The sequence below is a fragment of the Borostomias antarcticus genome (assembly GCF_949987555.1).
Source record: "Borostomias antarcticus genome assembly, chromosome: 22".
In the NCBI taxonomy this organism is placed as follows: Eukaryota; Metazoa; Chordata; class Actinopteri; order Stomiiformes; family Stomiidae; genus Borostomias; species Borostomias antarcticus.
This window is the reverse complement of record NC_140255.1, coordinates 20,063,480-20,090,904: the sequence shown is the minus strand read 5'-3', so window position 1 is coordinate 20,090,904 and position 27,425 is coordinate 20,063,480. Positions and strand designations below refer to the sequence as shown.

The 27,425-nt window shown below is 52.9% G+C and overlaps 1 protein-coding gene across 1 annotated transcript in view; it reads right to left on the bottom strand.

Annotated features, from left to right (window-relative positions):
* The window catches only part of atrnl1b (attractin-like 1b), a 120,866-nt gene that overhangs the window by 86,436 nt on the left and 7,005 nt on the right, over window positions 1–27,425 (bottom strand). Inside the window, exons 2-16 of the mRNA XM_084455866.1 lie at window positions 19,784–19,867; window positions 18,977–19,090; window positions 17,688–17,816; window positions 16,892–17,100; window positions 16,003–16,177; window positions 12,949–13,036; window positions 11,623–11,881; window positions 11,168–11,351; window positions 8,687–8,841; window positions 7,741–7,825; window positions 7,109–7,320; window positions 4,907–5,025; window positions 3,279–3,411; window positions 1,781–1,968; window positions 183–396 (exon numbers count right to left, since the gene is read on the bottom strand). Coding sequence (XP_084311992.1) covers window positions 183–396; window positions 1,781–1,968; window positions 3,279–3,411; window positions 4,907–5,025; window positions 7,109–7,320; window positions 7,741–7,825; window positions 8,687–8,841; window positions 11,168–11,351; window positions 11,623–11,881; window positions 12,949–13,036; window positions 16,003–16,177; window positions 16,892–17,100; window positions 17,688–17,816; window positions 18,977–19,090; window positions 19,784–19,867 — 2,348 coding nt within the window. The remainder of the gene's footprint in view (window positions 1–182; window positions 397–1,780; window positions 1,969–3,278; window positions 3,412–4,906; window positions 5,026–7,108; window positions 7,321–7,740; window positions 7,826–8,686; window positions 8,842–11,167; window positions 11,352–11,622; window positions 11,882–12,948; window positions 13,037–16,002; window positions 16,178–16,891; window positions 17,101–17,687; window positions 17,817–18,976; window positions 19,091–19,783; window positions 19,868–27,425) is intronic.

Sequence of the window (27,425 nt, the reverse complement as noted above, 5' to 3'; positions counted from 1 at the left end):
GTTTGTGTGTGTGTGTGTGTGTGTGTGTGCGCGTGTGTGTGTTTGCGCGCGTGTGTGTGTGTGTTTGTGTGCGCGTGTGTGTGTGTTTGCGCGTGCGTGCGTGCGTGCGTGCGTGCGTGCGTGCGTGCGTGCGTGCGTGTGTGTGCGTGCGTGCGTGTGTGTGTGTGTGTGTGCTCTCTCACCCGCGGGTTTCTCACAGATGAGCCCGTGAGCGGAGGCGGTGCAGGGCGTGGCCCTCAGGCCGGTCAGCTGGCTCTCGTCCAGCAGGGCGCAGAAGCCCGAGTCGTTGGGCTCCCCGGGGAGCCACTGCAGGGAGCTGTTAGTGAACGGGGACGCGTCCTCCCAGCCCCAGTACGACACGTTGATCTTCCTCAGCCCCACCCAGGGGGACAGCCTCTGAGGGGAGGGAGGGACACACACACACACACACACACACGCACACACACACGCACACGCACGCACACGCACACACATACACGCACACATACACACATGCACGCACACACATACACACACACATACATACACAGACATGCACACACACACACATACACGCATAAATACACACGCACGTACGCACACACACACACGCATACACGCATAAATACACACACGCACACACACACACACCCGCAGACACACACACACACATACACACACACACACACACACACACGCAGACACACACACACATGCACACACACACGCAGACACACACACACGCATACACACACAGACATGCACAAACAAGCGCAGGCATGCACACATACACAAGGGGGGGCAGAGAGTTTGTTACAACAGCAATCCCTCTAGATGTGTGTGTGTGTGTGTGTGTGTGTGTGTGTGTGTGTGTGTGTGTGTGTGTGTGTGTGTGTGTGTGTGTGTGTGTGTGTGTGTGTGTGTGTGTGTGTGTGTGTGTGTGTGTGTACTAGAGTGTAAACCAGCGGATGGTATAATGCAGGCGTAGGGGGAACATAGTCCAGCCCAGGAGGAAGTTGTTCAGTTCAACCTCTCATTTCACTCAATTCCAGTGGCGCCAATCAGATTCAATCACCCGACACTATTGAGCAAGGCACAGCTGGAGAGCACAACAAGCTTAGCGCCACGCAAGACTATTGTGATTGGTTTAAAGTAGTAGAGCGTTTTCCCCCTCATCTCAGAGGGATAATGAGCCCGAGCTTCTCCAGCGATGTAACACAATGAGGAGAAAGATCTGGCTATGGAGACGACCTGGTCATGCTGGGTTAGGATAGGGTTAGGGTAGGGTTAGGTTACCCTTGGGTTGGGTTAGGATAGGGTTAGGATACCCTTGGGTTGGGTAAGGATAGGGTTAGGTTACCCTTGGGTTGGGTTAGGGTTAGGATAGGGTTAGGATAGGGTTAGGATAGGGTTAGGTTACCCTTGGGTTGGGTTAGGATAGGGTTAGGTTACCCTTGGGTTGGGTTAGGGTAGGGTTAGGATAGCGTTAGGTTACCCTTGGGTTGGGTTAGGATAGGGTTAGGATAGGGTTAGGTTACCCTTGGGTTGGGTTAGGATAGGGTTAGGTTAGGGTTAGGGTAGGGTTAGGAAAGGGTTAGGTTACCCTTGGGTTGGGTTAGGGTAAGGTTAGGTTACCCTTGGGTTAGGGTTAGGGTTAGGTTAGGGTGGGGGGGGGGTTGTGTTAGGGTTGGGTAATGTTAGGGTTGGGTTCTGGGGGGTTGTGTTAGGGTTGGGTAATGTTAGGATAGGGTTAGGTTAGGGTTGGGTAATGTTAGGGTTGGGTTCTGGGAACAGGACTGACCTTGTGGTGCTGCTGGATCTTCTGCAGCTCGTCCAGGATGAAGTGGACCTGCGTGGCGCTGGTGAGCGAGGCGATGTTCCCCGCCAGGTTCTTGCAGTAGTGCTGGGCGTTGTCGTAGCTCTCGCTGCTCGAGTTGATCCTCAGACACAGATCACCCACCTGGCTCCACCCCTCACCACACAGCTGGGCTGAGGACCAGAGAACCAAGATAGCACCAGGAATGGACCAGGAATGGACCAGGAATGAACCAGACTAGACTAGCACCAGGAATGGACCAGGAATGAACCAGACTAGACTAGCACCAGGAATGGACCAGACTAGAACTAGTACCAGGAATGGACCAGGAATGGACCAGGAATGGACCAGACTAGACTAGCACCAGGAATGGGCCAGGAATGGACCAGACTAGACTAGCACCAGGAATGGACCAGACTAGAACTAATACCAGGAATGGACCAGACTAGACTAGCACCAGGAATGGACCAGGAATGGACCAGACTAGACTAGCACCAGGAATGGACCAGACTAGAACTAATACCAGGAATGGACCAGACTAGAACTAATACCAGGAATGGACCAGACTAGAACTAGTACCAGGAATGGACCAGACTAGACTAGTACCAGGAATGGACCAGACTAGAATTAGTACCAGGAATGGACCAGACTAGAACTAGTACCAGGAATGGACCAGACTAGAACTAGTACCAGGAATGGACCAGGAATGGACCAGGAATGGACCAGACTAGACTAGCACCAGGAATGGACCAGGAATGGACCAGACTAGTACCAGGAATGGACCAGACTAGAACTAGTACCAGGAATGGACCAGGAATGGACCAGACTAGACTAGTACCAGGCTGTGTGTGTGCGCATGTGTGCGTGTGTGTGTTGATGTGTGTGTGTGTGTTGATGTGTGTGTGTATGTGTGTTGATGTGTGAAAAAGAAATCTATTCTGCTGGTCCCTGAATTGTGAGTGTATTCTGAGTGCACCCTTAATATTGGTGTCCCTGTATGTAATTTTCTCTATGTGGACATAAATAAATTATTAAAATGTTTGTGAGTGTGTCTGTATGTGTGTGGGTGTGAGTGTGTGCGTGCGTGTGTGTGCATGCCTGTGTGAGTGTGTGTGTGCGTGTGTGTGTGTACGCGTGCGTGTGCATGTGTATGCGTCTGAGTGAGTGTGTGTGTGTGCGGGCGTGCGTGTATGTGTGTGCGTGTATGCGTGTGAGAGTGTGAGTGTATGCGTGTGTATGCGTATGAGTGTGTGTGTGTGCGTGTGTATGCGTATGAGTGTGTGTGTGTGCGTGTGTATGCGTGCGTGTGTGTGTGCGCGTGCGTGCGTGTGTATGCGTGTGTTTGTGTGTGTGTGTGTGTGTGCGTGCGTGCGTGTGTATACGTGTGTGTGTGTGTGTGTGTGTGTGTGTGTGTGTATGCGTGTGTGCGTGTGTATGCGTGTGTGTGTGTGTGTGTGTGTGTGTGTGTGTGTGTGTGTCTCACCAGGCAGAGCGTGACACTCCTGCTGATGGTGGTCCCACTGACAGCCGGGGTTCAGGGAGCAGCTCCTGCAGTTGGCCAGCTTGCTGCACGCATGCTCACTCCTCACTGGACACTGGCTGAACTCCTTCACCGTCTGGAGGAGGAGGAGGAGGAGGAGGAGGAGGAGGGGATGGTTAGAGGAGGAGGAGGAGGAGGAGAGGATGGTTAGAGGAGGAGGAGGAGGGGATGGTTAGAGGAGGAGGAGGAGGAGGGGATGGTTAGAGGAGGAGGAGGAGGAGGGGATGGTTAGAGGAGGAGGAGGAGGAGGAGGAGGGGATGGTTAGAGGAGGAGGAGAGGATGGTTAGAAGAGGAGGAGGAGGAGGGGATGGTTAGAGGAGGAGGAGAGGATGGTTAGAGGAGGAGGAGAGGATGGTTAGAGGAGGAGGAGGAGGGGATGGTTAGAGGAGGAGGAGGAGGGGATGGTTAGAGGAGGAGGAGGAGAGGATGGTTAGAGGAGGAGGAGGGGATGGTTAGAGGAGGAGGAGGAGAGGATGGTTAGAGGAGGAGGAGGGGATGGTTAGAGGAGGAGGAGGAGGAGGAGAGGATGGTTAGAGGAGGAGGAGGAGGAGGGGATGGTTAGAGGAGGAGGAGGAGAGGATGGTTAGAGGAGGAGGAGGGGATGGTTAGAGGAGGAGGAGGAGGAGAGGATGGTTAGAGGAGGAGGAGGAGGAGGGGATGGTTAGAGGAGGAGGAGGAGGAGGAGGAGGAGGAGGGGATGGTTAGAGGAGGAGGAGAGGATGGTTAGAAGAGGAGGAGGAGGAGGGGATGGTTAGAGGAGGAGGAGGAGGAGGAGGAGGAGGAGGAAGAGGAGAAGGAGCAGGAGGAGGAGGTCAGGATGGTTAGAGGAGGAGGAGGAAGAGGAGGAGGAGGAGAGGATGGTTAGAGGAGGAGGAGGAGGAGGGGATGGTTAGAGGAGGAGGAGGAGGAGAGGATGGTTAGAGGAGGAGGAGGAGAGGATGGTTAGAGGAGGAGGAGGAGGAGGTCAGGATGGTTAGAGGAGGAGGAGGAAGAGGAGGAGGAGGAGAGGATGGTTAGAGGAGGAGGAGGAGGAGGGGATGGTTAGAGGAGGAGGAGGAGGAGAGGATGGTTAGAGGAGGAGGAGGAGGAGGAGGAGGAAGAGGAGAAGGAGCAGGAGGAGGAGGTCAGGATGGTTAGAGGAGGAGGAGGAAGAGGAGGAGGAGGAGAGGATGGTTAGAGGAGGAGGAGGAGGAGGGGATGGTTAGAGGAGGAGGAGGAGGAGAGGATGGTTAGAGGAGGAGGAGGAGAGGATGGTTAGAGGAGGAGGAGGAAGAGGAGGAGGAGGAGAGGATGGTTAGAGGAGGAGGAGGAGGAGGGGATGGTTAGAGGAGGAGGAGGAGGAGAGGATGGTTAGAGGAGGAGGAGGAGAGGATGGTTAGAGGAGGAGGAGGAAGAGGAGGAGGAGGAGAGGATGGTTAGAGGAGGAGGAGAAGGAGAGGATGGTTAGAGGAGGAGGAGGAGGAGAGGATGGTTAGAGGAGGAGGAGAAGGAGAGGATGGTCCGTCCAGGGTTGAGGCTGGGGCCGGACCGTGAGTGGCGGGTCTCTGGCGCCCTCTGCTGGTGTACTCACGGCGGTGCAGTTGCTTGAGGCAGAAAGGCACTTCTTGTCGTCACACCAGTGGCAGCCGTTGGTGTTGGAAGTGCAGCTGCCGCAGTCGGAGAAACGATAGCACCGCTCATCCACCGTGACTGAGAGAGAGAGAAACGAGAGAACCTCATCCACCGTGACTGAGAGAGAGAAACGAGAGAACCTCATCCACCGTGACTGAGAGAGAGAGAAGCGAGAGAACCTCTCATCCACCGTGACTGAGAGAGAGAGAAACGAGAGAACCTCATCCACCGTGACTGAGAGAGAGAGAAACGAGAGAACCTCATCCACCGTGACTGAGAGAGAGAGAAACGAGAGAACCTCATCCACCGTGACTGAGAGAGAGAGAAACGAGAGAACCTCATCCACCGTGACTGAGAGAGAGAGAAACTATAGAACCTCATCCACCGTGACTGAGAGAGAGAGAAACGATAGAACCTCATCCACCGTGACAGAGAGAGAGAAACGATAGAACCTCATCCACCGTGACTGAGAGAGAGAGAAATGATAGAACCTCATCCACCGTGACTGAGAGAGAGAGAAATGATAGAACCTCATCCACCGTGACTGAGAGAGAGAGAAATGATAGAACCTCATCCACCGTGACTGGTAGCCCTTTTCCACCAAAGTAACTCTGGTTCATTTCGACCAGTTTTGAGCGGAACCGTTGTACGTCATTATATCATCACGGTTCGCGCTGAAAAACCTACTATTTTTTGGTGCCAGTTCGGAACCAACTTTGAGGTTCCCGAACGTATTTATTTTTGGTCGGAATGCTTGGAACCGTTCAAAATTAGGTGCGCGAACCGGCACAGAACCGGTTCCTTCTTGGTGGAAAAGGGCTATGAGAGAGAAACGATAGAACCTCATCCACGGTGACAGAGAGAGAGAGAAACAACAGAACCTCATCCACGGTGAATGAGAGAGACAGAAATGATAGAACCTCATCCACGGTGACAGAGAGAGAGAAACGATAACAGCGCTCATCCACTGTGACTGAGAGAAACGATAGAACCTCATCCACCGTGACTGAGAGAGAGAGTGAAACAATAGAACCTCATCCACGGTGAATGAGAGAGACAGAAATGATAGAACGTCATCCACAGTGACTGAGAGACAGAAAGAGAGAGACAGACAAAGAGAGAGAAACGATAGAACCTCATCCACGGAGACAGAGAGAGAGAGGGGGGGGTGATAGAACCTCATCCACGGGGACAGATAGAGAGAGAGGCATAGAGAGAGAGAGAGAGAGAGAGAGAGAGTCATAGAGAGAGAGAGAGAGAGAGGCATAGAGAGAGAGAGAGGCAGGGAGAGAGAATCATAGAGAGAGAGAGAGTCATAGAGAGAGAGAGAGAGAGAGAGAGAGAGAGTCATAGAGAGAGAGAGAGAGAGAGGCAGGGAGAGCCAGCCAGTGTAGATGGCGTTGGTGCAGAGTGTACCAGCGGACCAGTGTTCAGCCTGGCTATGCTAATGTTCATTTTGAAGTGTTCCACATGGGGGGTCATCTTGGAGACGTCTGCTGGTGCGTTTAGCTACTGCTGCAATCACACTGCTCTACAGTTAGCTCTACAGTTAGCTCTACAGTTAGCTCTACAGTTAGCTCTACAGTTAGCTCTACAGTTAGCTCTACAGTTAGCTCTACAGTTAGCTTTACCACTACCTCAGTCCCTCACAGACACACTCTCACACTCCCCTACCTGGTTTAGGGGGGCAGAGAGAGACACACTCACACTCCCCTACCTGGTTTAGGGGGGCAGAGAGCAGACAGACACACTCCCACTCCCCTACCTGGTTTAGGGGGGCAGAGAGCAGACAGACACACTCACACTCCCCTACCTGGTTTAGGGGGGCAGACAGACACACTCACACTCCCCTACCTGGTTTAGGGGGGCAGAGAGCAGACAGACACACTCACACTCCCCTACCTGGTTTAGGGGGGCAGACAGACACACTCACACTCCCCTACCTGGTTTAGGGGGGCAGAGAGCAGACAGACACACTCACACTCCCCTACCTGGTTTAGGGGGGCAGAAAGAGACACACTCACACTCCCCTACCTGGTTTAGGGGGGCAGAAAGAGACACTCTCACACTCCCCTACCTGGTTTAGGGGGGCAGAAAGAGACACACTCACACTCCCCTACCTGGTTTAGGGGGGCAGACAGACACACTCACACTCCCCTACCTGGTTTAGGGGGGCAGAAGGCCGGCAGGGTGGTCCCGTTGGCCCTGCTGGGCTCCCAGGGCGAGCAGTGGCCCTGGCCCCAGACGCAGCGCACCCCGGGGCCCGCCCCCACACACGCCCCCTCCTCCTGGAAGGCCTGGCAGCTGGGGGGCCGGTACACCAGCACCCCGCTCAGGAGAACGCTGGAGAACCCGCCGAACACATACATGGACCTGGGGGAACACACCATCTTAACATGCTACCTGTGCACGCACAGAGGAAAAAGGAGCTATCTTACTACTGCACGAATCGGTTAAATGTTGGTGTGTACCGATCGGTTTCATTGAGGACAAAGCGACATTTGAGTTAAACTTTCTATGAAAGCGGCGTTCTCCTTTAACATACTACATACATGGACCTGGGCAGGTTAACATGCTACCTTAACATACTACCTACATGGACCCAGGGAGGTTAACATGCTACCTTAACATACTACCTTAGCATACTACATACCTGGGTGGTACATTCCATCTTAACATACTACCTTAACATACTACATGCATGGACCTGGATCTATATTTATGTTTCCTATATGTGCTGAAGCAGAGAGCAGGTGTGACGCCATGTTGAGTCCATGGCTCCGTCAGACTGACCCGTTGCTGACCACGGCGGAGTGGCCGAAGCGGTTGACGTCTCTGTGCAGGTCGGGCTTGAGAAGAACCGTCCACTCGTCACACGCTGGGGACCAGAAACACAACCTCATCACTCCCACGCTGAACACACCCTGCCTCAAACACACAACAACCTCATCACTCCCACTCTGAACACACCCTGCCTCAAACACACAACAACCTCATCACTCCCACTCTGAACACACCCTGCCTCAAACACACAACAACCTCATCACTCCCACTCTGAACACACCCTGCCTCAAACACACAACAACCTCATCACTCCCACTCTGAACACACCCTGCCTCAAACACACAACAACCTCATCACTCCCACTCTGAACACACCCTGCCTCGCCTCAGGGACCATCTCCATCTGATCTACACGCACATGGATAGACCATCTCCATCAGATCTACGCGCACAGAGACCGTCTCCATCAGATCTACACGCACAGCAGTTGCCAGCATTCTTTGCCAGTTTTGTAATAAACGTTTTGAATGCATCCCTCTGTACCGTTCATGGCGGTGGCTAGCTGCTCAATCGTCTCGTTGAGAGGTCAGCAAAGCATTTTTACAGCTCACTTTTCTGGCCCCCGGGTGAAACTGTTTTTTTTTGCTTCCCTCTGGAATATGTAGGGGTGGGACCTATGCCCCCCCCCCATTGCTCTCTGTAAAGCGCATTGTGTTGCCTCTGGGTATGAAATGCGCTATACAAATAAAGTTTTATTTGATTTTATTTGATTTAGCTGACGTTAGTTTACCATATTTGTCACACAAGCTGCAGGTCAACTGCTATCTAGCCAGCCAGGTTGTTTTGCCAGCTCAGTCAGCTAGATAGAACACGCCAGCCAACGCAAAACATACACAGATATAGATAACTAAGCTTATGATAGTCTTAGAGAAACATAAACACTAGGCGGGACATACCGATGTCGTAAGCCAGGAAGTCTGCAGAGAAGCATTTGGCGCCGTTGCTAAGCGACGTGTCGTTGTGTGTGTTTCCTCCGAAGACCAGCAGCGTCCCGCTTAGCAACACGGTGGTGTGGAGGTACCGCGGGTAACCGCTCTCCCTCAGGATCGTCCTGCAAACACACACACCATAGTCACACACACCACTCACCAAATACTCACGCACACACACCACTTACCTCACCAAATACTCACTCACACACACCACTCACCAAATACTCACTCACACACACCACTCACCAAATACTCACTCACACACAAACACACACACACACACCATAGTCACACACACCACTTACCTCACCAAATACTCACTCACACACACCACTTACCTCTTGTGTGTATGTGTGCGCCCTCACCAGGTGTGTGTGTTGATGTGGTATCGGTACAGGTGTGTGTGTGTGTGTGTGTGTGTGTGTGTGTGTGTGTGTGTGTGTGTGTGTGGCCTCATCAGATGCATGTGCTGATGTGGTATCGGTACAGGTGTGTGTGTGTGTGTGTGTGTGTGTTAGGGCATTAACCGACTGGTCGACTAGTCGGCCGGTCGACCTTTCCACCACAAGTCGACGCTGTTGAGCTGCAGTCGACCAGTTGAGGTGTGCGTGTGTGGGGTGTGGCAGCAGGGCAGTGTCATCAGATTTGAAACAACATGCATTTATTATTATACCATGGCCTGGGTGAATACTCGATTCTGATTGGCTGGAGGGATGTGGATTATTTCTCAACAAACGCACGGCTAGAGCCTCATCACAGTTTTCACTAATCACAAATGAATGAGCTTGTTTCACATCTCAGTATTACACTGAGCAGCCTTTTAATCTGGGCTCTACGACTGTAAATATGTCAGGTGAAGGCCCACATTAGCAACGACCAGGTGAAGGCCCAGATTAGCAACGATCAGGTGAAGGCCCACATTAGCACCGATCAGGTGAAGGCCCACATTAGCACCGATCAGGTGAAGGCCCACATTAGCAACGATCAGGTGAAGGCATTAGCAACGATCAGGTGAAGGCATTAGCAACGATCAGGTGAAGGCCCACATTAGCAACGATCAGGTGAAGGCCCACATTAGCAACGATCAGGTGAAGGCCCACATTAGCAACGATCAGGTGAAGGCCCACGTTAGCAACGATCAGGTGAAGGCCCACGTTAGCAACGATCAGGTGAAGGCCCACGTTAGCAACGATCAGGTGAAGGCATTAGCAACGATCAGGTGAAGGCCCATATTAGCAACGATCAGCGCAGCTCTGAGTCTGAACGGCGATGCGAAACGAGGCAGACCAGCAGGTGAATACAGGAAAATCCCCCTCACTGATACGAGGAAGGAGCAGATAACTGGTTTACTTGTGAATTTCGTCGTTAAAGATATCCGACCACTTTCTGCCATCTATGGGGAAGGCTTCAGGGCGATCATCGAGTTTTTTAACCGAGCTACACAATCCAATCACCTGTTACGATTTGTAGCCACATCACGCTCCAGTTCAACACCGTGACAGAGAAGATGAAAGAGGAGATGAAAGGACTGGATGTCTCGCTCACTACGGGTCTTTGGACCTCTTGCACCATGGATCCGTACGTCACCGTAACAGCGCACTACATTACCGACACCTGGGAGATCTTATCGAGAGTGCTGCGAACCAGCATCATGGCCGAGAGACACACCGCGGTCAATATTGCCCAGGCGCTGAAAGAAACGATCGAGAAGTGGGGCCTGGTTACTTTCTGCACCATCCATGACAACGCGGCCACTATGAATGTGTCTGTGGAGCTGTGTGAGCGATCCCCCCCACCTGGGATGAGCCAGACACACTCTGCAGATAGACATGAACGCAGGCTTGAAGCTCAGGGATAGTGAAGGTACGGTAACGTTAGGTCTATTTATCTACTCTTGGCTATTTCCGGCTGATAATTAATTCCTCATTCAGTTGATCATTTCCTGCAATAGGCTATTGCTTTGTAAGACCAATAAAGCTTTTTTTTGATAGCAAGGTGTAAGTAATTCGCGAGGAGTACAGTGATACGGAGTAGGATGTGTTTGATCAATACACGGCATTATAGGCTAGGATTGTCACCACAATAGTTTAGCCTACCGAAGTCTGGCTGAGTCACACTTCCATTGTTATGCGGTAAATAAATACAAATATTAAGTAATTTGTCATCTGCTGGATTTGGGCTATTTAATTTTTTTTTTTTTTTTATAATTTCTATTATATAGGCCTACTTGTTAGCATTAATTCCTGAAAGGGTTTTGGAGCCTCGACTAGTCGACTGCACGACCTGTAGGTGGTGTGAAAGGTCGACCTTTAAAAATTAAAAGTCGTTAAAGGCCTAGTGTGTGTGTGTGTGTGTGTGTGTGTGTGTGTGTGTGTGTGTGTGTGAGTGTGCGTGCGTGTGTGCGTGTGTGTGTGTGTGTGTGTGTGTGTGTGTGTGTGGCCTCACCAGGTGCGTGTGCTGACGTGGTAGCGGTAGAGGTCGTCCACCAGGCCGTACTTGTTGGCGGGCAGGGCCTTGTAGCCTCCGTGGACGTACAGGCTGCCGCTGGCGCTGTGATAGGTGCTGCTGTGTCCGTACCCTCCCTGAGGCACCGCCCCCCGCGTCTCCGGGACCGCCCACGCGTTCGTCCCTGGGGGGAGGGGACACGTCAACACACACGGGCAGGAACACACCAACACACACACACACACAGACAGCCCAGGGAGATACACACACTCCAGCATCCCCAGGTTATTAGAGACAATACTACCCCCCAGTGGAGACATGAGAATACACAGAGACAGTTCACATAGACTGCCCATCACATCAACACATACCACCCACAACACGCACACACACGCACAAACACGCGTACACACACACACACGCTTACGGACACACACACGCACACACTGACTCACTCAGGTTGTACTCCTGCACGTTGCTGATGTAGCTGTAGATGGGAGAGTAGCCGAACACGACCACCATGACGGCGTCTCCGTTGTCCAGCTGGGCGCAGTGGGCGGAGTGACCCTCCACGGCGTAGACCTGGGCGTGGCCGGGCTGGCCGGAGGGGCGGAGCAGAGACCAGGTCCTGCTGGGGGTGTGGAACGCCCACAACTCGTCCGTCACGTTGCCCGGCCCCGCCTCCAGCTTCCCACCAAACATGTAGATGTCATCCTGAGGAAGAGGAGGAGGAGGAGGAGAGGAGAGAGGAGGAGAGAGGAGGAGGAGAGGAGAGAGGAGGAGAGAGGAGGAGAGAGGAGAGGGGAGAGGAGGAGAGGAGAGGAGGAGGAGAGGAGAGGAGAGGAGAGGAGAGGAGAGGAGAGGAGAGGAGAGGAGAGAGGAGGAGGAGGAGGAGAGAGGAGGAGAGGAGAGAGGAGGAGAGAGGAGGAGGAGAGAGAAGGAGAGAAGAGAGAGGAGGAGGAGGAGGAGGAGGAGGAGGAGGAGAGAGGAGGAGGAGGGAAAAGGAGAGAGGAGAGAGGAGAGGAGAGGAGAGAGGAGGAGGAGAGGAGAGGAGAGAGGAGGAGGAGAGAGGAGGAGGAGAGGAGAGGAGAGGAGAGGAGAGGAGAGGAGAGGAGAGGAGAGGAGAGGAGAGGAGAGGAGAGGAGAGAGGAGGAGGAGGAGGAGAGAGGAGGAGAGGAGAGGAGAGGAGAGAGGAGGAGAGAGGAGGAGGAGAGAGAAGGAGAGAAGAGAGAGGAGGAGGAGGAGGAGGAGGAGGAGAGAGGAGGAGGAGGAGGAGGAGAGAGGAGGAGGAGAGAGGAGGAGAGAGGAGGAGAGAGGAGGAGGAGAGAGGAGGTGAGAGGAGGAGAGAGGAGGAGAGAGGAGAGAGGAGGAGAGAGGAGGAGGAGGAGGAGAGGAGAGGAGAGAGGAGAGAGGAGGAGAGGAGAGGAGAGGAGAGGAGAGGAGAGGAGAGGAGAGGAGAGGAGAGGAGAGGAGAGGAGAGGAGAGGAGAGAGGAGGAGGAGGAGAGAGGAGGAGGAGGAGGAGAGGAGAGGAGAGGAGAGGAGAGGAGAGGAGAGAGGAGGAGAGAGGAGGAGGAGGAGGAGAGGAGAGGAGAGAGGAGGAGGTTAGAGAAGGAGAGAGGAGAGAGGAGAGCATTGTGTGATTGTTTGGTTGTATTTCAGGTTTCTTGGCTACCAGAATGCTTCTGTGTGTATTTTACAGTTAAAAGTTGAGCTGTAGAAGAGAGACAGTTGCAGGTAGATGCAGGTGTCTGCAGGCCTGTGATTGGTGGATGTGTCTCACCTGGTAGGCGGCGAGGGAGTGTCCGTATCGGGGCAGAGGGCCGCTGTTGCTGGGAACGGTGCTCCAGACGCCACTCTCCAGATTATAACTGAACACAGGCCAGAGACACGCTACCGTCACACTGAACACGCTACATCACACTGAACACACTACCATCACACTGAACACACTACCATCACACTGAACACACTACCATCACACTGAACACACTACCATCACACTGAACACACTACCATCACACTGAACACACTACCATCACACTGAACACAGAGAACACGCTACATCACACTGAACATGCTACCGTCACACTGAACACACTACCATCACACTGAACACACTACCATCACACTGAACACACTACCATCACACTGAACACAGAGAACACGCTACCATCACACTGAACACACTACCATCACACTGAACACACTACCATCACACTGAACACACTACCATCACACTGAACACACTACCATCACACTGAACACACTACCATCACACTGAACACACTACCATCACACTGAACACAGAGAACACGCTACCATCACACTGAACACGCTACTGTCACACTGAACACACTACCGTCACACTGAACATGCTACCGTCACACTGAACATGCTACCGTCACACTGAACACACTACCATCACACTGAACATGCTACCGTCACACTGAACATGCTACCGTCACACTGAACACACTACTGTCACACTGAACACGCTACCGTCACACTGAACACGCTACCATCACACTGAACACGCTACCATCACACTGAACACGCTACCGTCACACTGAACACGCTACCGTCACACTGAACACGCTACCGTCACACTGAACACACTACCATCACACTGAACACACTACCATCACACTGAACACGCTACCATCACACTGAACATGCCTCCGTCACACTGAACACGCTACCATCACACTGAACACGCCTCCGTCACACTGAACACGCTACCCTCACACTGAACACGCCTCCGTCACACTGAACACGCTACCATCACACTGAACACGCCTCCGTCACACTGAACACGCTACCATCACACTGAACACGCCTCCGTCACACTGAACACGCTACCATCACACTGAACACACTACCCTCACACTGAACACACTACCCTCACACTGAACACAGAGAACATGCTACCGTCACACTGAACACGCTACCATCACACTGAACACGCTACCATCACACTGAACACGCTACCGTCACACTGAACACGCTACCGTCACACTGAACACGCTACCATCACACTGAACACGCTACCGTCACACTGAACACAGAGAACATGCTACCGTCACACTGAACACGGAGGAACACACTACTGTCACACTGAACACACCCACTTACTTTGTCTGTCTGTCTGTCTGACTGACTGACTGACTAGCTGACTGGCTGACTGACTGACTGACTGACTGACTGACTGGCTGACTGACTGACTGACTGGATGACTGACTGACTGACTGACTGACTGACTGACTGACTGACTGACTGACTGGTTGACTGACTGACTGGATGACTGACTGACTGACTGACTGACTGACTGACTGACTGACTGACTGGTTGACTGACTGACTGACTGACTGGTTGACTGACTGACTGACTGACTGACTGACTGACTGACTGACTGACTGGCTGACTGACTGACTGACTGGCTGACTGACTGGCTGACTGATTGGATGGCTGATTGATTGGATGGCTGATTGATTGGATGGCTGATTGATTGGATGGCTGATTGATTGGATGGCTGACTGATTGGATGGCTGATTGGATGGCTGATTGGATGGCTGACTGGATGGCTGATTGATTGGATGGCTGACTGATTCGATGGCTGACTGATTAGATGGCTGATTGGATGGCTGATTGGATGGCTAGGTGGGTGGGTAGGGGTAGGTGGGTGGTTAGGGGTAGGGTAGATGGGTGGTTAGGGGTAGGGGTAGGTGGGTGGTTAGGGGTAGGGGTAGGTGGGTGGTTAGGGGTAGGTGGGTGGTTAGGGGTAGGGGTAGGTGGGTGGTTAGGGGTAGGTGGGTGGTTAGGGGTGGAGGGTAGTTGGGTGGTTAGGGGTAGGGGTAGGTGGGTGGTTAGGGGTAGGTGGGTGGTTAGGGGTGGAGGGTAGTTGGGTGGTAAGGGGTAGGGGTAGGTGGGTGGTCAGGTGAAGGGTAGGTGGGTGGTTAGGGTTTAGGGGTAGGTGGGTGGTTAGGGGTAGGTGGGTGGGTAGGGGTAGGTGGGTGGTTAGGGGTAGGGGTAGGTGGGTGGGTAGGGGTAGTTGGGTGGTTAGGGGTAGAGGGTAGGTGGGTGGGTAGGGGTAGGTGGGTGGTTAGGGGTAGGGGTAGGGGGTGGTTAGGGGTAGGGGTAGGTGGGTGGGTAGGGGTAGTTGGGTGGTTAGGGGTAGAGGGTAGGTGGGTGGGTAGGGGTAGGTGGGTGGTTAGGGGTAGGGGTAGGTGGGTGGTTAGGGGTAGGGTAGGTGGGTGGTTAAGGGTAGGTGGGTGGTTAGGGGTAGAGGGGTGGTTAGGGGTAGGGGTAGGGGGTGGTTAGGGGTAGGGTAGGTGGGTGGTTAGGGGTAGAGGGGTGGTTAGGGGTAGGGTAGGTGGGTGGTTAGGGGTAGAGGGGTGGTTAGGGGTAGGGTAGGTGGGTGGTTAGGGGTAGGGGGTAGGTAGGTGGTTAGGGGTAGGTGGGTGGTTAGGGGTAGGGTAGGTGGGTGGTTAGGGGTAGAGGGGTGGTTAGGGGTAGGGTAGGTGGGTGGTTAGGGGTAGGGTAGGTGGGTGGTTAGGGGTAGGTAGGGTTAGGGTTAGAGGGGGTAGAGGGTAGTTGGGTGGTCAGGTGAAGGGTTAGGGTAGGTGGGTGGTTAGGGGTAGAGGGGTGGTTAGGGGTAGGGGGGTGGTTAGGGGTAAAGGGGTGGTTAGGGGTAGAGGGGTGGTTAGGGGTAGGTGGGTGGTTAGGGGTAGGGGGGTGGTTAGGGGTAGGTAGGGTTAGGGTTAGAGGGGGTAGAGGGTAGTTGGGTGGTTAGGGGTAGGGGTAGGGGGGTGGTTAGGGGAAGAGGGGAGGATCTTACTTGAGGATCAGCTGGAAGGAGCTGTAGTTGAAGGTGTACCCGCCCACCACCCACATGATCTCGTCCTGCACCACGGCCTTGTGGGAAGCCCGTGCCAGGGCGGTTCCGAAGGGCTTGACGCTGGGCAGCACCCAGTAGGACTCGGTGGACGGCACAGTCAGAGAGCAGTCTGGACCTGGTGGGATCACATGACAACACACAGACTGCATCAGTCCACCAGGGGGCGCCAGAGGGCCAGCAGGCTGCACACTGCAGGGTGAACACCAGGGGGCGCCAGAGCGCCAGCAGCTGCGTTAACATGTAATATTTAACTCATTTTTAGATTGAGACGATGAGGAGGATGAAGTAAGTAGGTAAATTGTATTTATATAGCACTTCTCACAGAGAGGATTCACAAAGTGCTTCACAAAGGTTAAATGCATAGAAAGAATCAAGAAAAAAAAGATGAAAAGATGAAGAAAGAGGTTCCAAAACCAAGGAGACTGACCCAGAATCAGGGGTGACTGAGCAAACACTCTCCTCTTCTCAACCCTAACCCTCATCCTCTCAACCCCCCAGTCTAGTCCCTACCCTCCTCTTCATCATCATCATCATCACCCCTCCAGTCTAGTCCCTATCCAACAGTCTATAATTCATGTATAGGGTTAGGGTTGCTCACCCTGCCGGCTGTGATTGGCTAGTCGTTGCTCACCCTGCCGGCTGTGATTGGCTAGGCGTTGCTCACCCTGCCAGCTGTGATTGGCTAGGCGTTGCTCACCCTGCCAGCTGTGATTGGCTAGGCGTTGCTCACCCTGCCAGCTGTGATTGGCTAGGCGTTGCTCACCCTGCCGGCTGTGATTGGCTAGGAGTTGCTCACCCTGCCAGCTGTGATTGGCTAGGCGTTGCTCACCCTGCCAGCTGTCGTTGCAGACGCAGAGCTTCTCCCCGGTCAGGTCACAGTATCCGTGGTCGGGGCTGCCGCAGTTGTTCCTGCAGTACGGGATGTCGCACGCCGCCCCCTTCCAGTACTTCTCACACTCACAGTACACCCGGCTGGCGATGGAGTTCCCCGTGGTGCACTTCCCGTGGCCTGAGCAGTTGTTAGGGCAGGAGTTGATCCTTCAGACGGAGACAAGATTCATTTAGTCACTCAGACAAGACTCATTCACTCAGACAAGACTCATTCACTCAGACAAGACTCATTTAGTCATTCAGACAAGACTCATTTAGTCACTCAGACAAGACTCATTCACTCAGACAAGACTCATTTAGTCATTCAGACAAGACTCATTTAGTCATTCAGACAAGACTCATTTAGTCCCTCAGACAAGACTGGAGCTCCAGGAGATAGAAGGATGGTTACGTGTTGTAACCCTGGTTCTATGAGCGGAGCGGAGCCCCCCAGGGAACTGACTTGCTGACCCTGCAGTCTGCTCGCTGAACATGTCAGTTAGGAGCAGTTGTGCAGGCGAAGCCCACTTATACAGTGGAGCACCGGACCTGGTTGAACACAGGTGCGTGTATGTTTTTTTTTCTTCAGTCAGTTGTAGCTGGCTAGGTTTCACTAGCCAATAGGAGCTAGCCCTGTGGGTAACTAGGGTTACAATACTTAACCATCAGTACCATCTATTCTTAAGAGTGCTCTGCATGGTGTGGGTGGTGTATTCTCAAGCCCCCGCTGGTGGATGATTAACTGAGACACTCACGAGTAGAAGATCTCGAACCCCGTCAGGTTGTAGGCCGCGTCGCTGAAGAAGTGCAGCAGAGCGTAGCCGGAGCTGGTCTCCACCTCGGGGACCGTCTCGTTCCCCCTCACCTCCGGGACGATGAGGCCGCTGCAGACCGGCAAACGGGCTTTTACTCACCAGCATTCACACGGCCACACTTTAACACGCGTTATACAGTAGGAAAGCTCAGTGTTTACAAATATTAACAGTGGCCAAATAAGACAGAGAAAAATAAAAGACATGAAGAAGATAAGTTGAAAGAATATGCAACGATCAAAACAAGACAGAAAGGATAAATACCCCTGCCAGCTGCTCGGGGTAGAATAACCAGATAAATAAATACATGCATTATGTATAATAACTCTTCTACCTTACAAAGAAAGACAGTAAAAGAGTTCTGAATCGTATCAAGTTATGTTACAAAACCCTTATAACTACGACATCACCTTCTCACAGTGAGTCAGCAATTCTTGTTGAGGACACAATATAGTGTAGTTCTGTCTTTTCACATCTGGGAATCGTCCTCTAGACTCTAGACACTACAGCTGCTCTGGATACAGATCTCACTACAACTGCTCTGGATACAGATCTCCCTACAGCTGCTCTGGATACAGATCTCACTACAGCTGCTCTGGATACAGATCTCACTACAGCTGCTCTAGATACAGATCTCACTACAGCTGCTCTGGATACAGATCTCACTACAGCTGCTCTGGATACAGATCTCACTACAGCTGCTCTGGATACAGATCTCACTCCAGCTGCTCTGGATACAGATCTCACTCCAGCTGCTCTGGATACAGATCTCACTACAGCTGCTCTGGATACAGATCTCACTACAGCTGCTCTGGATACAGATCTCACTACAACTGCTCTGGATACAGATCTCACTACAGCTGCTCTGGATACAGATCTCACTCCAGCTGCTCTGGATACAGATCTCACTACAGCTGCTCTGGATACAGATCTCACTACAGCTGCTCTGGATACAGATCTGAATAAACTACAGATTAAATTAGCCGCCTGCTGCTTCTGCTTAAGTTCTGAATAAGTTCTGTCATTCTGCTGAGCACACAAACATAAAGCTGAGGGTCTCCGTGGGCCGACAGGTTTCTGGGAGGAGAGAGGTGCGTTCTGGTAATGACTGCTGGATATATTATCAAGCGTGTCCATAACTCGCACACGTTCATTGCAGGGTTTGGATAGTCACAGCTATATGACTGAAATGATCCCGTTTTTGTTTGTAAGTATATGACGGAGGAACTCACCTGAACACAGCCACCAGAGGGGCGTAGATCGAATCCCCGTCGTAGACGTACATGTGGTCCCAGCTGCATTCTGTTGCAAAGTGGTTGAATCTCAACCTGAGCACCGCATTTGGGCTACGGAGGAGAGGATAGAGGAACACGTGTTATCAGTAGGTCTGTGAGTGATAGTAGGTGTGTGAGTGATAGTAGGTCTGTGAGTGATAGCAGGTCTGTGAGTGATCAGTAGGTCTGTGAGTGATAGTAGGTCTGTGAGTGATAGTAGGTCTGTGAGTGATAGTAGGTCTGTGAGTGATAGTAGGTCTGTGAGTGATAGTAGGTCTGTGAGTGATAGTAGGTCTGTGAGTGATAGTAGGTCTGTGAGTGATAGTAGGTCTGTGAGTGATAGTAGGTCTGTGAGTGATAGTAGGTCTGTGAGTGATAGTAGGTCTGTGAGTGATAGTAGGTCTGTGAGTGATAGCAGGTCTGTGAGTGATAGTAGGTCTGTGAGTGAGAGCAGGTCTGTGAGTGATAGTAGGTCTGTGAGTGATAGTAGGTCTGTGAGTGATAGTAGGTCTGTGAGTGATAGCAGGTCTGTGAGTGATAGCAGGTCTGTGAGTGATAGGAGGTCTGTGAGTGATAGGAGGTCTGTGAGTGATAGCAGGTCTGTGAGTGATAGCAGGTCTGTGAGTGATAGGAGGTCTGTGAGTGATAGTAGGTCTGTGAGTGATAGTAGGTGTGTGAGTGATAGCAGGTCTGTGAGTGATAGCAGGTCTGTGAGTGAGAGCTAGCAGAGCTAGCGTAGTCATACTGAACCAGCGGTGGACGTACTAGCCCTCGATCAGCCAGGTGCACTTGGTTTTGTATTTGTAGTTGATCGGGCCGTCTGTGAGGAACCCCGAGGGCTCGGCCAGCCTGGGGACACAGAGGGACAACATGATGTTAGTTCTACCAGTCTGCACACAACAGTGAAAACATACCTTTCAAACCTTTTTCGCTACATTGGCACAATTTGGCAAGACTATTAAACAATAGATATACATTTTTATGAAGGTTCCTTTCCCCCAAACATAAACAAAAAACAATTTGAGATGTTATGGTGTTATAAAGTCACAGCGTCTAACTTACTGTAGTCGACCTACTGTATCAAACACAGGCCGTCACATGTTCTCAACGGCCCTACTCATTGGCCTGCTCCTTTGATAAAACAACCAATGATGTCTGACTGGTCGTCCCCACGGAAACACAGGGACGATTGATGACCAGCATCCTCTGCCAATGACGAGTGCTATTGTTTCTATGGCAATATAGGCTGTGTTACCATGGCAAAGTTAGTATTAGCCTAGTTGTGTTCCACTCATGTGAAGAGAGAGAAGAGAGAGAACCTGAACCATATCCTGAACACCACAACAAATGTATCATATATGTGAAACCAAAGGCTATGATGACAAAAATGGAAGACCTTCAGACAGGAAGCCCATGGTACAGGAAGTAGAACCCATCTTATATGTCTATGTAGGCCTTTTCCCCCAGAGGATGGCTGCTTCAGTCTTTAACTCATCTCAATGTGCATCTAAATTGACCCGTATTGCAAGAGGCGAAGTTGTCAGAAAACCAATAAGGGTTTGGAATATCCCAGCGATGAATGTTCGATGTACTCTGCTTTGTATTTCAAGAACTGCAGGAGAGACTTCGAGGAGATCGATCCCACAGTAGAATATTCCAGAGCGACAGTGCTCTACAGCTCGGTACAGAATACAGAACGATGCCTACCGATGGAAACCAGTTGACACTAATCATGGGAGAGTGTTCAGACTGGGCTTTACAGACGCCTCTTTTTGGCCTTTGAAGAGAAATATGCGGAGGTGCAGAGGTCTTATTCCCAGAGCAAACACCACATACTGGATTAAAACATTTACGGCCCAATTACTGATCTGACATCAGCTCACACAGCTGCCACAAATCCTCTGGGCGTCACACATTCAGACGCAAGTACCACAACTGAGCCAGCTAGAACAAGACAACAACAACACTGAACACACAGCTTCAAAATGCCTTCTGCCCCGTTCTGGCAGCCCCTGCCATGCGTCAGCTGCATGTCAGCGTTGCGTAGCCCGCCGATATGAAACAGAGGGTTCACATCTCTGGCTGGATCAACATTTCCCCCTCAGCAGCAACTGATCCCAGACCAGCCTACAGCTCTCCCCAACGGCCAGCAACCTTTCTCTCCAAGCAAACCGGATATGAGACACGAGTTAGCAGCCGGCCAGAAGTCAGACCACGGGGCATAGTGCTTGTTACAACACAGACCAGACCTTCAACCAGTGGGCATGGAGGTGGCTGAGCTGTGGGGGAGCCCGTGGTTTAATTATTTACTGTGTCCCTATGAATATTTGATGAGCTCGTTCCACTGCGGTGACGATCCCAGCCCAAATCCATCCCCTCCCAGACAGGCCCTTCCTCATCAGCCCAAATCTATCCCCTCCCAGACAGGCCCTTCCTCATCAGCCCAAATCCATCCCCTCCCAGACAGGCCCTTCCTCATCAGCCCAAATCCATCCCCTCCCAGACAGGCCCTTCCTCATCCAAGCCTGGGAGCTACGTTGAGCCAATCATCTCTGCCATTCATCGACTTCATGAACTCCACCATGCTGTTTCAGTGATGGACGTCAAAGACAAGGTAAGTATATCAAAGTGTGGAGACAGCGTTCCCCCCTTGGGCGGTGCAGTTCCATCACTCTGAATACCAGGAGCACAGCTGCTGAGTCGAGGAAAAACACACCATTTTGAGAGCATTTCAAGAAGATCTCCATGGCAACTTGGGATTTGTTTGTGAATTTTGCCCAAATAATTCTAAAAACAAAAAGGTTGGTGGACTGGTCAGAGGGTCTGTGGACTGGTCAGAGGGTCTGTGGACTGGTCAGAGGGTTGGTGGACTGGTCAGAGGGTCTGTGGACTGGTCAGAGGGTCGGTGGACTGGTCAGAGGGTCGGTGGACTGGTCAGAGGGTCTGTGGACTGGTCAGAGGGTCGAGGGAGCAGGTCTAGGGTGGAGAGAGCAGGTCTAGGGTGGAGAGAGCAGGTCTAGGGTGGAGAGAGCAGGTCTAGGGTGGAGAGAGCAGGTCTAGGGTGGAGAGAGCAGGTCTAGGGTGGAGAGAGCAGGTCTAGGGTGGAGGGAGCAGGTCTAGGGTGGAGAGAGCAGGTCTAGGGTGGAGAGAGCAGGTCTAGAGCAGGTCTAGGGTGGAGAGAGCAGGTCTAGAGCAGGTCTAGGGTGGAGAGAGCAGGTCTAGGGGGGAGAGAGCAGGTCTAGGGGGGAGAGAGCAGGTCTAGGGTGGAGAGAGCAGGTCTAGGGTGGAGAGAGCAGGTCTAGGGTGGAGAGAGCAGGTCTAGGGTGGAGAGAGCAGGTCTAGGGAGGAGAGAGCAGGTCTAGGGTGGAGAGAGCAGGTCTAGGGAGGAGAGAGCAGGTCTAGGGTGGAGAGAGCAGGTCTAGGGAGGAGAGAGCAGGTCTAGGGTGGAGAGAGCAGGTCTAGGGTGGAGAGAGCAGGTCTAGGGTGGAGAGAGCAGGTCTAGGGTGGAGAGAGCAGGTCTAGGGTGGAGAGAGCAGGTCTAGGGAAGAGAGAGCAGGTCTAGGGTGGAGAGAGCAGGTCTAGGGTGGAGAGAGCAGGTCTAGGGTGGAGAGAGCAGGTCTAGGGTGGAGAGAGCAGGTCTAGGGTGGAGAGAGCAGGTCTAGAGCAGGTCTAGGGTGGAGAGAGCAGGTCTAGGGTGGAGAGAGCAGGTCTAGGGGGGAGAGAGCAGGTCTAGGGAAGAGAGAGCAGGTCTAGGGTGGAGAGAGCAGGTCTAGGGTGGAGAGAGCAGGTCTAGGGTGGAGAGAGCAGGTCTAGGGTGGAGAGAGCAGGTCTAGGGTGGAGAGAGCAGGTCTAGAGCAGGTCTAGGGTGGAGAGAGCAGGTCTAGGGTGGAGAGAGCAGGTCTAGGGGGGAGAGAGCAGGTCTAGGGTGGAGAGAGCAGGTCTAGGGTGGAGAGAGCAGGTCTAGGGTGGAGAGAGCAGGTCTAGGGAGGAGAGAGCAGGTCTAGGGTGGAGAGAGCAGGTCTAGGGGGGAGAGAGCAGGTCTAGGGTGGAGAGAGCAGGTCTAGGGTGGAGAGAGCAGGTCTAGGGTGGAGAGAACAGGTCTAGGGTGGAGAGAGCAGGTCTAGTTCAGTCTAGTTCTAGGTCATGTTAATGGTTGACTGTCACTGAGGCTCTCCACAAACTCTCCATAGGCCTCATTCTTTCAACAGACCGGATCAACAGCTGCCCGTATTTAGCAATTACCTTCTAATTGACAATCTTCTCACACAGACAGTGTGAAACAGTATAGTTCTCTCCAGACACCCCAGGGTCCTAGTGCTGGACTGCACTCTGGACAGACCAACTCAGCTGAGCACGCGTCTGGGGCAGATCTGTACTCAGCTGAGGGTCTGGGGCAGATCTGTACTCAGCTGACCGGCGTCTGGGGCAGATCTGTACTCAGCTGAGGGGGTCTGGGGCAGATCTGTACTCAGCTGAGAGCGTCTGGGGCAGATCTGTACTCAGCTGAGGGGGCGTCTGGGGCAGATCTGTACTCAGCTGAGCGCACGTCTGGGGCAGATCTGTACTCATCTGAGGGCGTCTGGGGCAGATCTGTACTCAGCTGAGGGCGTCTGGGGCAGATCTGTACTCATCTGAGCGCACGTCGGGGGCAGATCTGTACTCAGCTGAGCGCACGTCTGGGGCAGATCTGTACTCATCTGAGGGCGTCTGGGGCAGATCTGTACTCAGCTGAGGGCGTCTGGGGCAGATCTGTACTCATCTGAGCGCGTCTGGGGCAGATCTGTACTCATCTGAGCGTCTGGGGCAGATCTGTACTCTGGGGCCCCCGGACAGACCTCCCCCTGCCCCCTGCCCCCCCTCCCCCTGCCCCCCGACAGACCCGCTGGCTGGGAAGCCCCGTCGGCAGAGTGTGGGAGTGAGTGTAACAGGAGAGGCCTCTCGCCAGACACGCTCGATGCAATCCCAGAACCCAGACACACACACACACACACACACACACAGACGCAGACACTCAAGCCCAGTAATGACCCCTGCTAGATGACTGCCCAGCACCTCAGAGACATTTCCACACATTTCCACACATGTAATGTCCAACCATTGCTCACAAAGTGATGTGTTTTGTCAACAATATGATGCAAGTGAAAGACATCCCCTTCCTGACTCAAGCACACCGGAGCAGAGCTCCATTCATGGTAGCAAAGCGCTGATCCTGGACCAGGAATATTCCTTCAGCTTACAGAGGAAAGCATTCACAAATCCCACAACAGGAACATGGGACTTCTCTTGAGTTTACCTACGTCATTGAAAGGGAAAACTTAAACTTCACTGCTCTGGTCTGGAACCAATCCAGCTGAGCCCGACATCAATCTGAAAGAGGCGACTGTGGAGAGACGGGGGGGCACGCGCCCCTGGAGGGGGTTCATGATCTGTGGAGAGACGGGGGGGCACGCCCCTGGAGGGGGTTCATGATCGGTGGAGAGACGGGGGGGCACGCCCCTGGAGGGGGTTCATGATCGGTGGAGAGACGGGGGGGCACGCCCCTGGAGGGGGTTCATGATCGGTGGAGAGACGGGGGGGCCCGCCCCTGGAGGGGGTTCATGATCTGTGGAGAGACGGGGGGGCACGCCCCTGGAGGGGGTTCATGATCGGCAAAGATCAGCCTATAAATAGAAGCTGAAGTGGTGGTAAACAGGGTGGCTGAGCCCAAATAGCAGGCAGGTTCACCTCAACACTAGCCTAACCCTAGCCTAACCCTAACCCTAGCCTAGCCCTAGCCTAGCCCTAACCCTAGCCTAGCCCTAGCCCTAACCCTAACCCTGACCCTGACTCAGCAGCCTGAGAAACGCCTTCTCACAACATCAATAAGCACACTGGCTTAACGGCACATAATAACGATGTGGGTTTCAGTCAACATAGTAACTGGGGCCTCGCCCAACCCTACATCTCCCAGTCTACCCTCAGCACTGCCCAACTCTGCCTACATCTCCCAGTCTACCCTCAGCACTGCCCAACTCTGCCTACATCTCCCAGCCTACCCTCAGCACTGCCCAGCTCTGCCTACATCTCCCAGTCTGTCCTCAGCACTGCCCAGCTCTGCCTACATCTCCCAGACTACCCTCAGCACTGCCCAGCTCTGCCTACATCTCCCAGCCTCTCCTCAGCACTGCCTACATCTCCCAGTCTATCCTCAGCACTGCCTACATGTCCCAGTCTCTCCTCAGCACTGCCCAACTCTGCCTACATCTCCCAGTCTATCCTCAGCACTGCCTACATCTCCCAGTCTATCCTCAGCACTGCCCAACTCTGCCTACACCTCCCAGTCTATCCTCAGCACTGCCTACATCTCCCAGTCTATCCTCAGCACTGCCCAACTCTGCCTACATCTCCCAGTCTATCCTCAGCACTGCCCCACTCTGCCTACACCTCCCAGTCTCTCCTCAGCACTGCCCAACCCTGCCTACATCTCCCAGTCTACCCTCAGCACTGCCCAACTCTGCCTACACCTCCCAGTCTCTCCTCAGCACTGCCCAACCCTGCCTACATCTCCCAGTCTACCCTCAGCACTGCCCCACTCTGCCTACATCTCCCAGTCTCTCCTCAGCACTGCCCCACTCTGCCTACATCTCCCAGTCTCTCCTCAGCACTGCCCAGCTCTGCCTACATCTCCCAGTCTACCCTCAGCACTGCCCAGCTCTGCCTACATCTCCCAGACTACCCTCAGCACGCTGCAGTCCAGACATCAGGTCTCCGGTGGACTTCCTGTGTGGGTCTGTGTGGTTCGGGGGGTCAGATAGCACCAGTTCTGACTTAGGTGTCAATGTCAATGTCATTTTATTTCTATAGCACCATTCATACAAATCAATGTAGCACATAGTGCTTTATATAAAAAATAAAAAATAAAAAAAGATGGATGAAAATATAAATCATGTTAAATACACTGAGAACAGATTCTAAAGAAACAAAATTGTGAGAATTAAATAAAAGAGAAAATAAGAACAGTTCAAGATATGAACACAAGTAAAGCTACGTGGTGAAAGCAATGTTAAAAAGGTCTGTTCTAAGATCTCGCTTAAAAGTTTCCACGGTCCCAGACATTCTCAGGTCCTCTGGCAGGGTGTACTTCCTGTGTGGTTCAGGTGTACTTCCTGTGTGGTTCAGGTGTACTTCCTGTGTGGTTCAGGTGTACTTCTGTGTGGTTCAGGTGTACTTCCTGTGTGGTTCAGGTGTACTTCCTGTGTGGTTCAGGTGTACTTCCTGTGTGGTTCAGGTGTACTTCCTGTGTGGTTCAGGTATACTTCCTGTGTGGTTCAGGTGTACTTCCTGTGTGGTTCAGGTGTACTTCCTGTGTGGTTCAGGTGTACTTCCTGTGTGGTTCAGGTGTACTTCCTGTGTGGTTCAGGTGTACTTCCTGTGTGGTTCAGGTGTACTTCCTGTGTGGTTCAGGTGTACTTCCTGTGTGGTTCAGGTGTACTTCCTGTGTGGTTCAGGTGTACTTCCTGTGAGACAGCAGACTCCTTCATGCCCCCTAAAGCCTCTTCCATTCCTGGCCTGTTCTTCATACCTACCAGTATCCCTCTCTCCTCTCTCCTCTCCTCCCTCTCTCCTCTCACTCTCCTCCCTCTCTCCTCTCCTCCCTCGCCCTCTCTCCTCTACCTCCCCCCACTCTCCTTCTCTCCCTCTCTCCTCTCCTCCCTCTCTCCTCTACCTCCCCCCACTCTCCTTCTCTCCTCTCCTCCCTCTCTCCTCTCTCCTCTCCTCCCTCTCTCCTCTACCTCCCCCCACTCTCCTTCTCTCCTCTCCTCCCTCTCTCCTCTCACTCTCCTCCCTCGCCCTCTCTCCTCTACCTCCCCCCACTCTCCTTCTCTTCTCTCCCACTCTCCTCTCCTCCCTCGCCCTCTCTCCTCTCACTCTCCTTCTCTCCCTCTCTCCTCTCCTCCCTCTCTCCTCTCACTCTCCTCCCTCGCCCTCTCTCCTCTCCTCCCTCTCTCCTCTACCTCCCCCCACTCCTTCTCTCCCTCTCTCCTCTCCTCCCTCGCCCTCTCTCCTCTACCTCCCCCCACTCTCCTTCTCTCCCTCTCTCCTCTCCTCCCTCTCTCCTCTCCTCCCCCCACTCTCCTTCTCTCCTCTCCCACTCTCCTCTCCTCCCTCGCCCTCTCTCCTCTCCTCCCTCGCCCTATCTCCTCTACCTCCCCCCACTCTCCTTCTCTCCTCTCCTCCTTCTCTCCTCTCCTCTCCTCCCTCGCTCCTCCCCTCACTCTCACTCTCTCCTCTCATTATCTCCTCTCCTCTCTCCTTTCACTCACCTGTTTAATAATGGAAATACTCTGCCAATCTTCTTGGGAACCAGTTCTTTAGTGAGTAGTTGGATGAGTAAGTCTATCATGCTGCATCATGGCCAGGCGGTGGA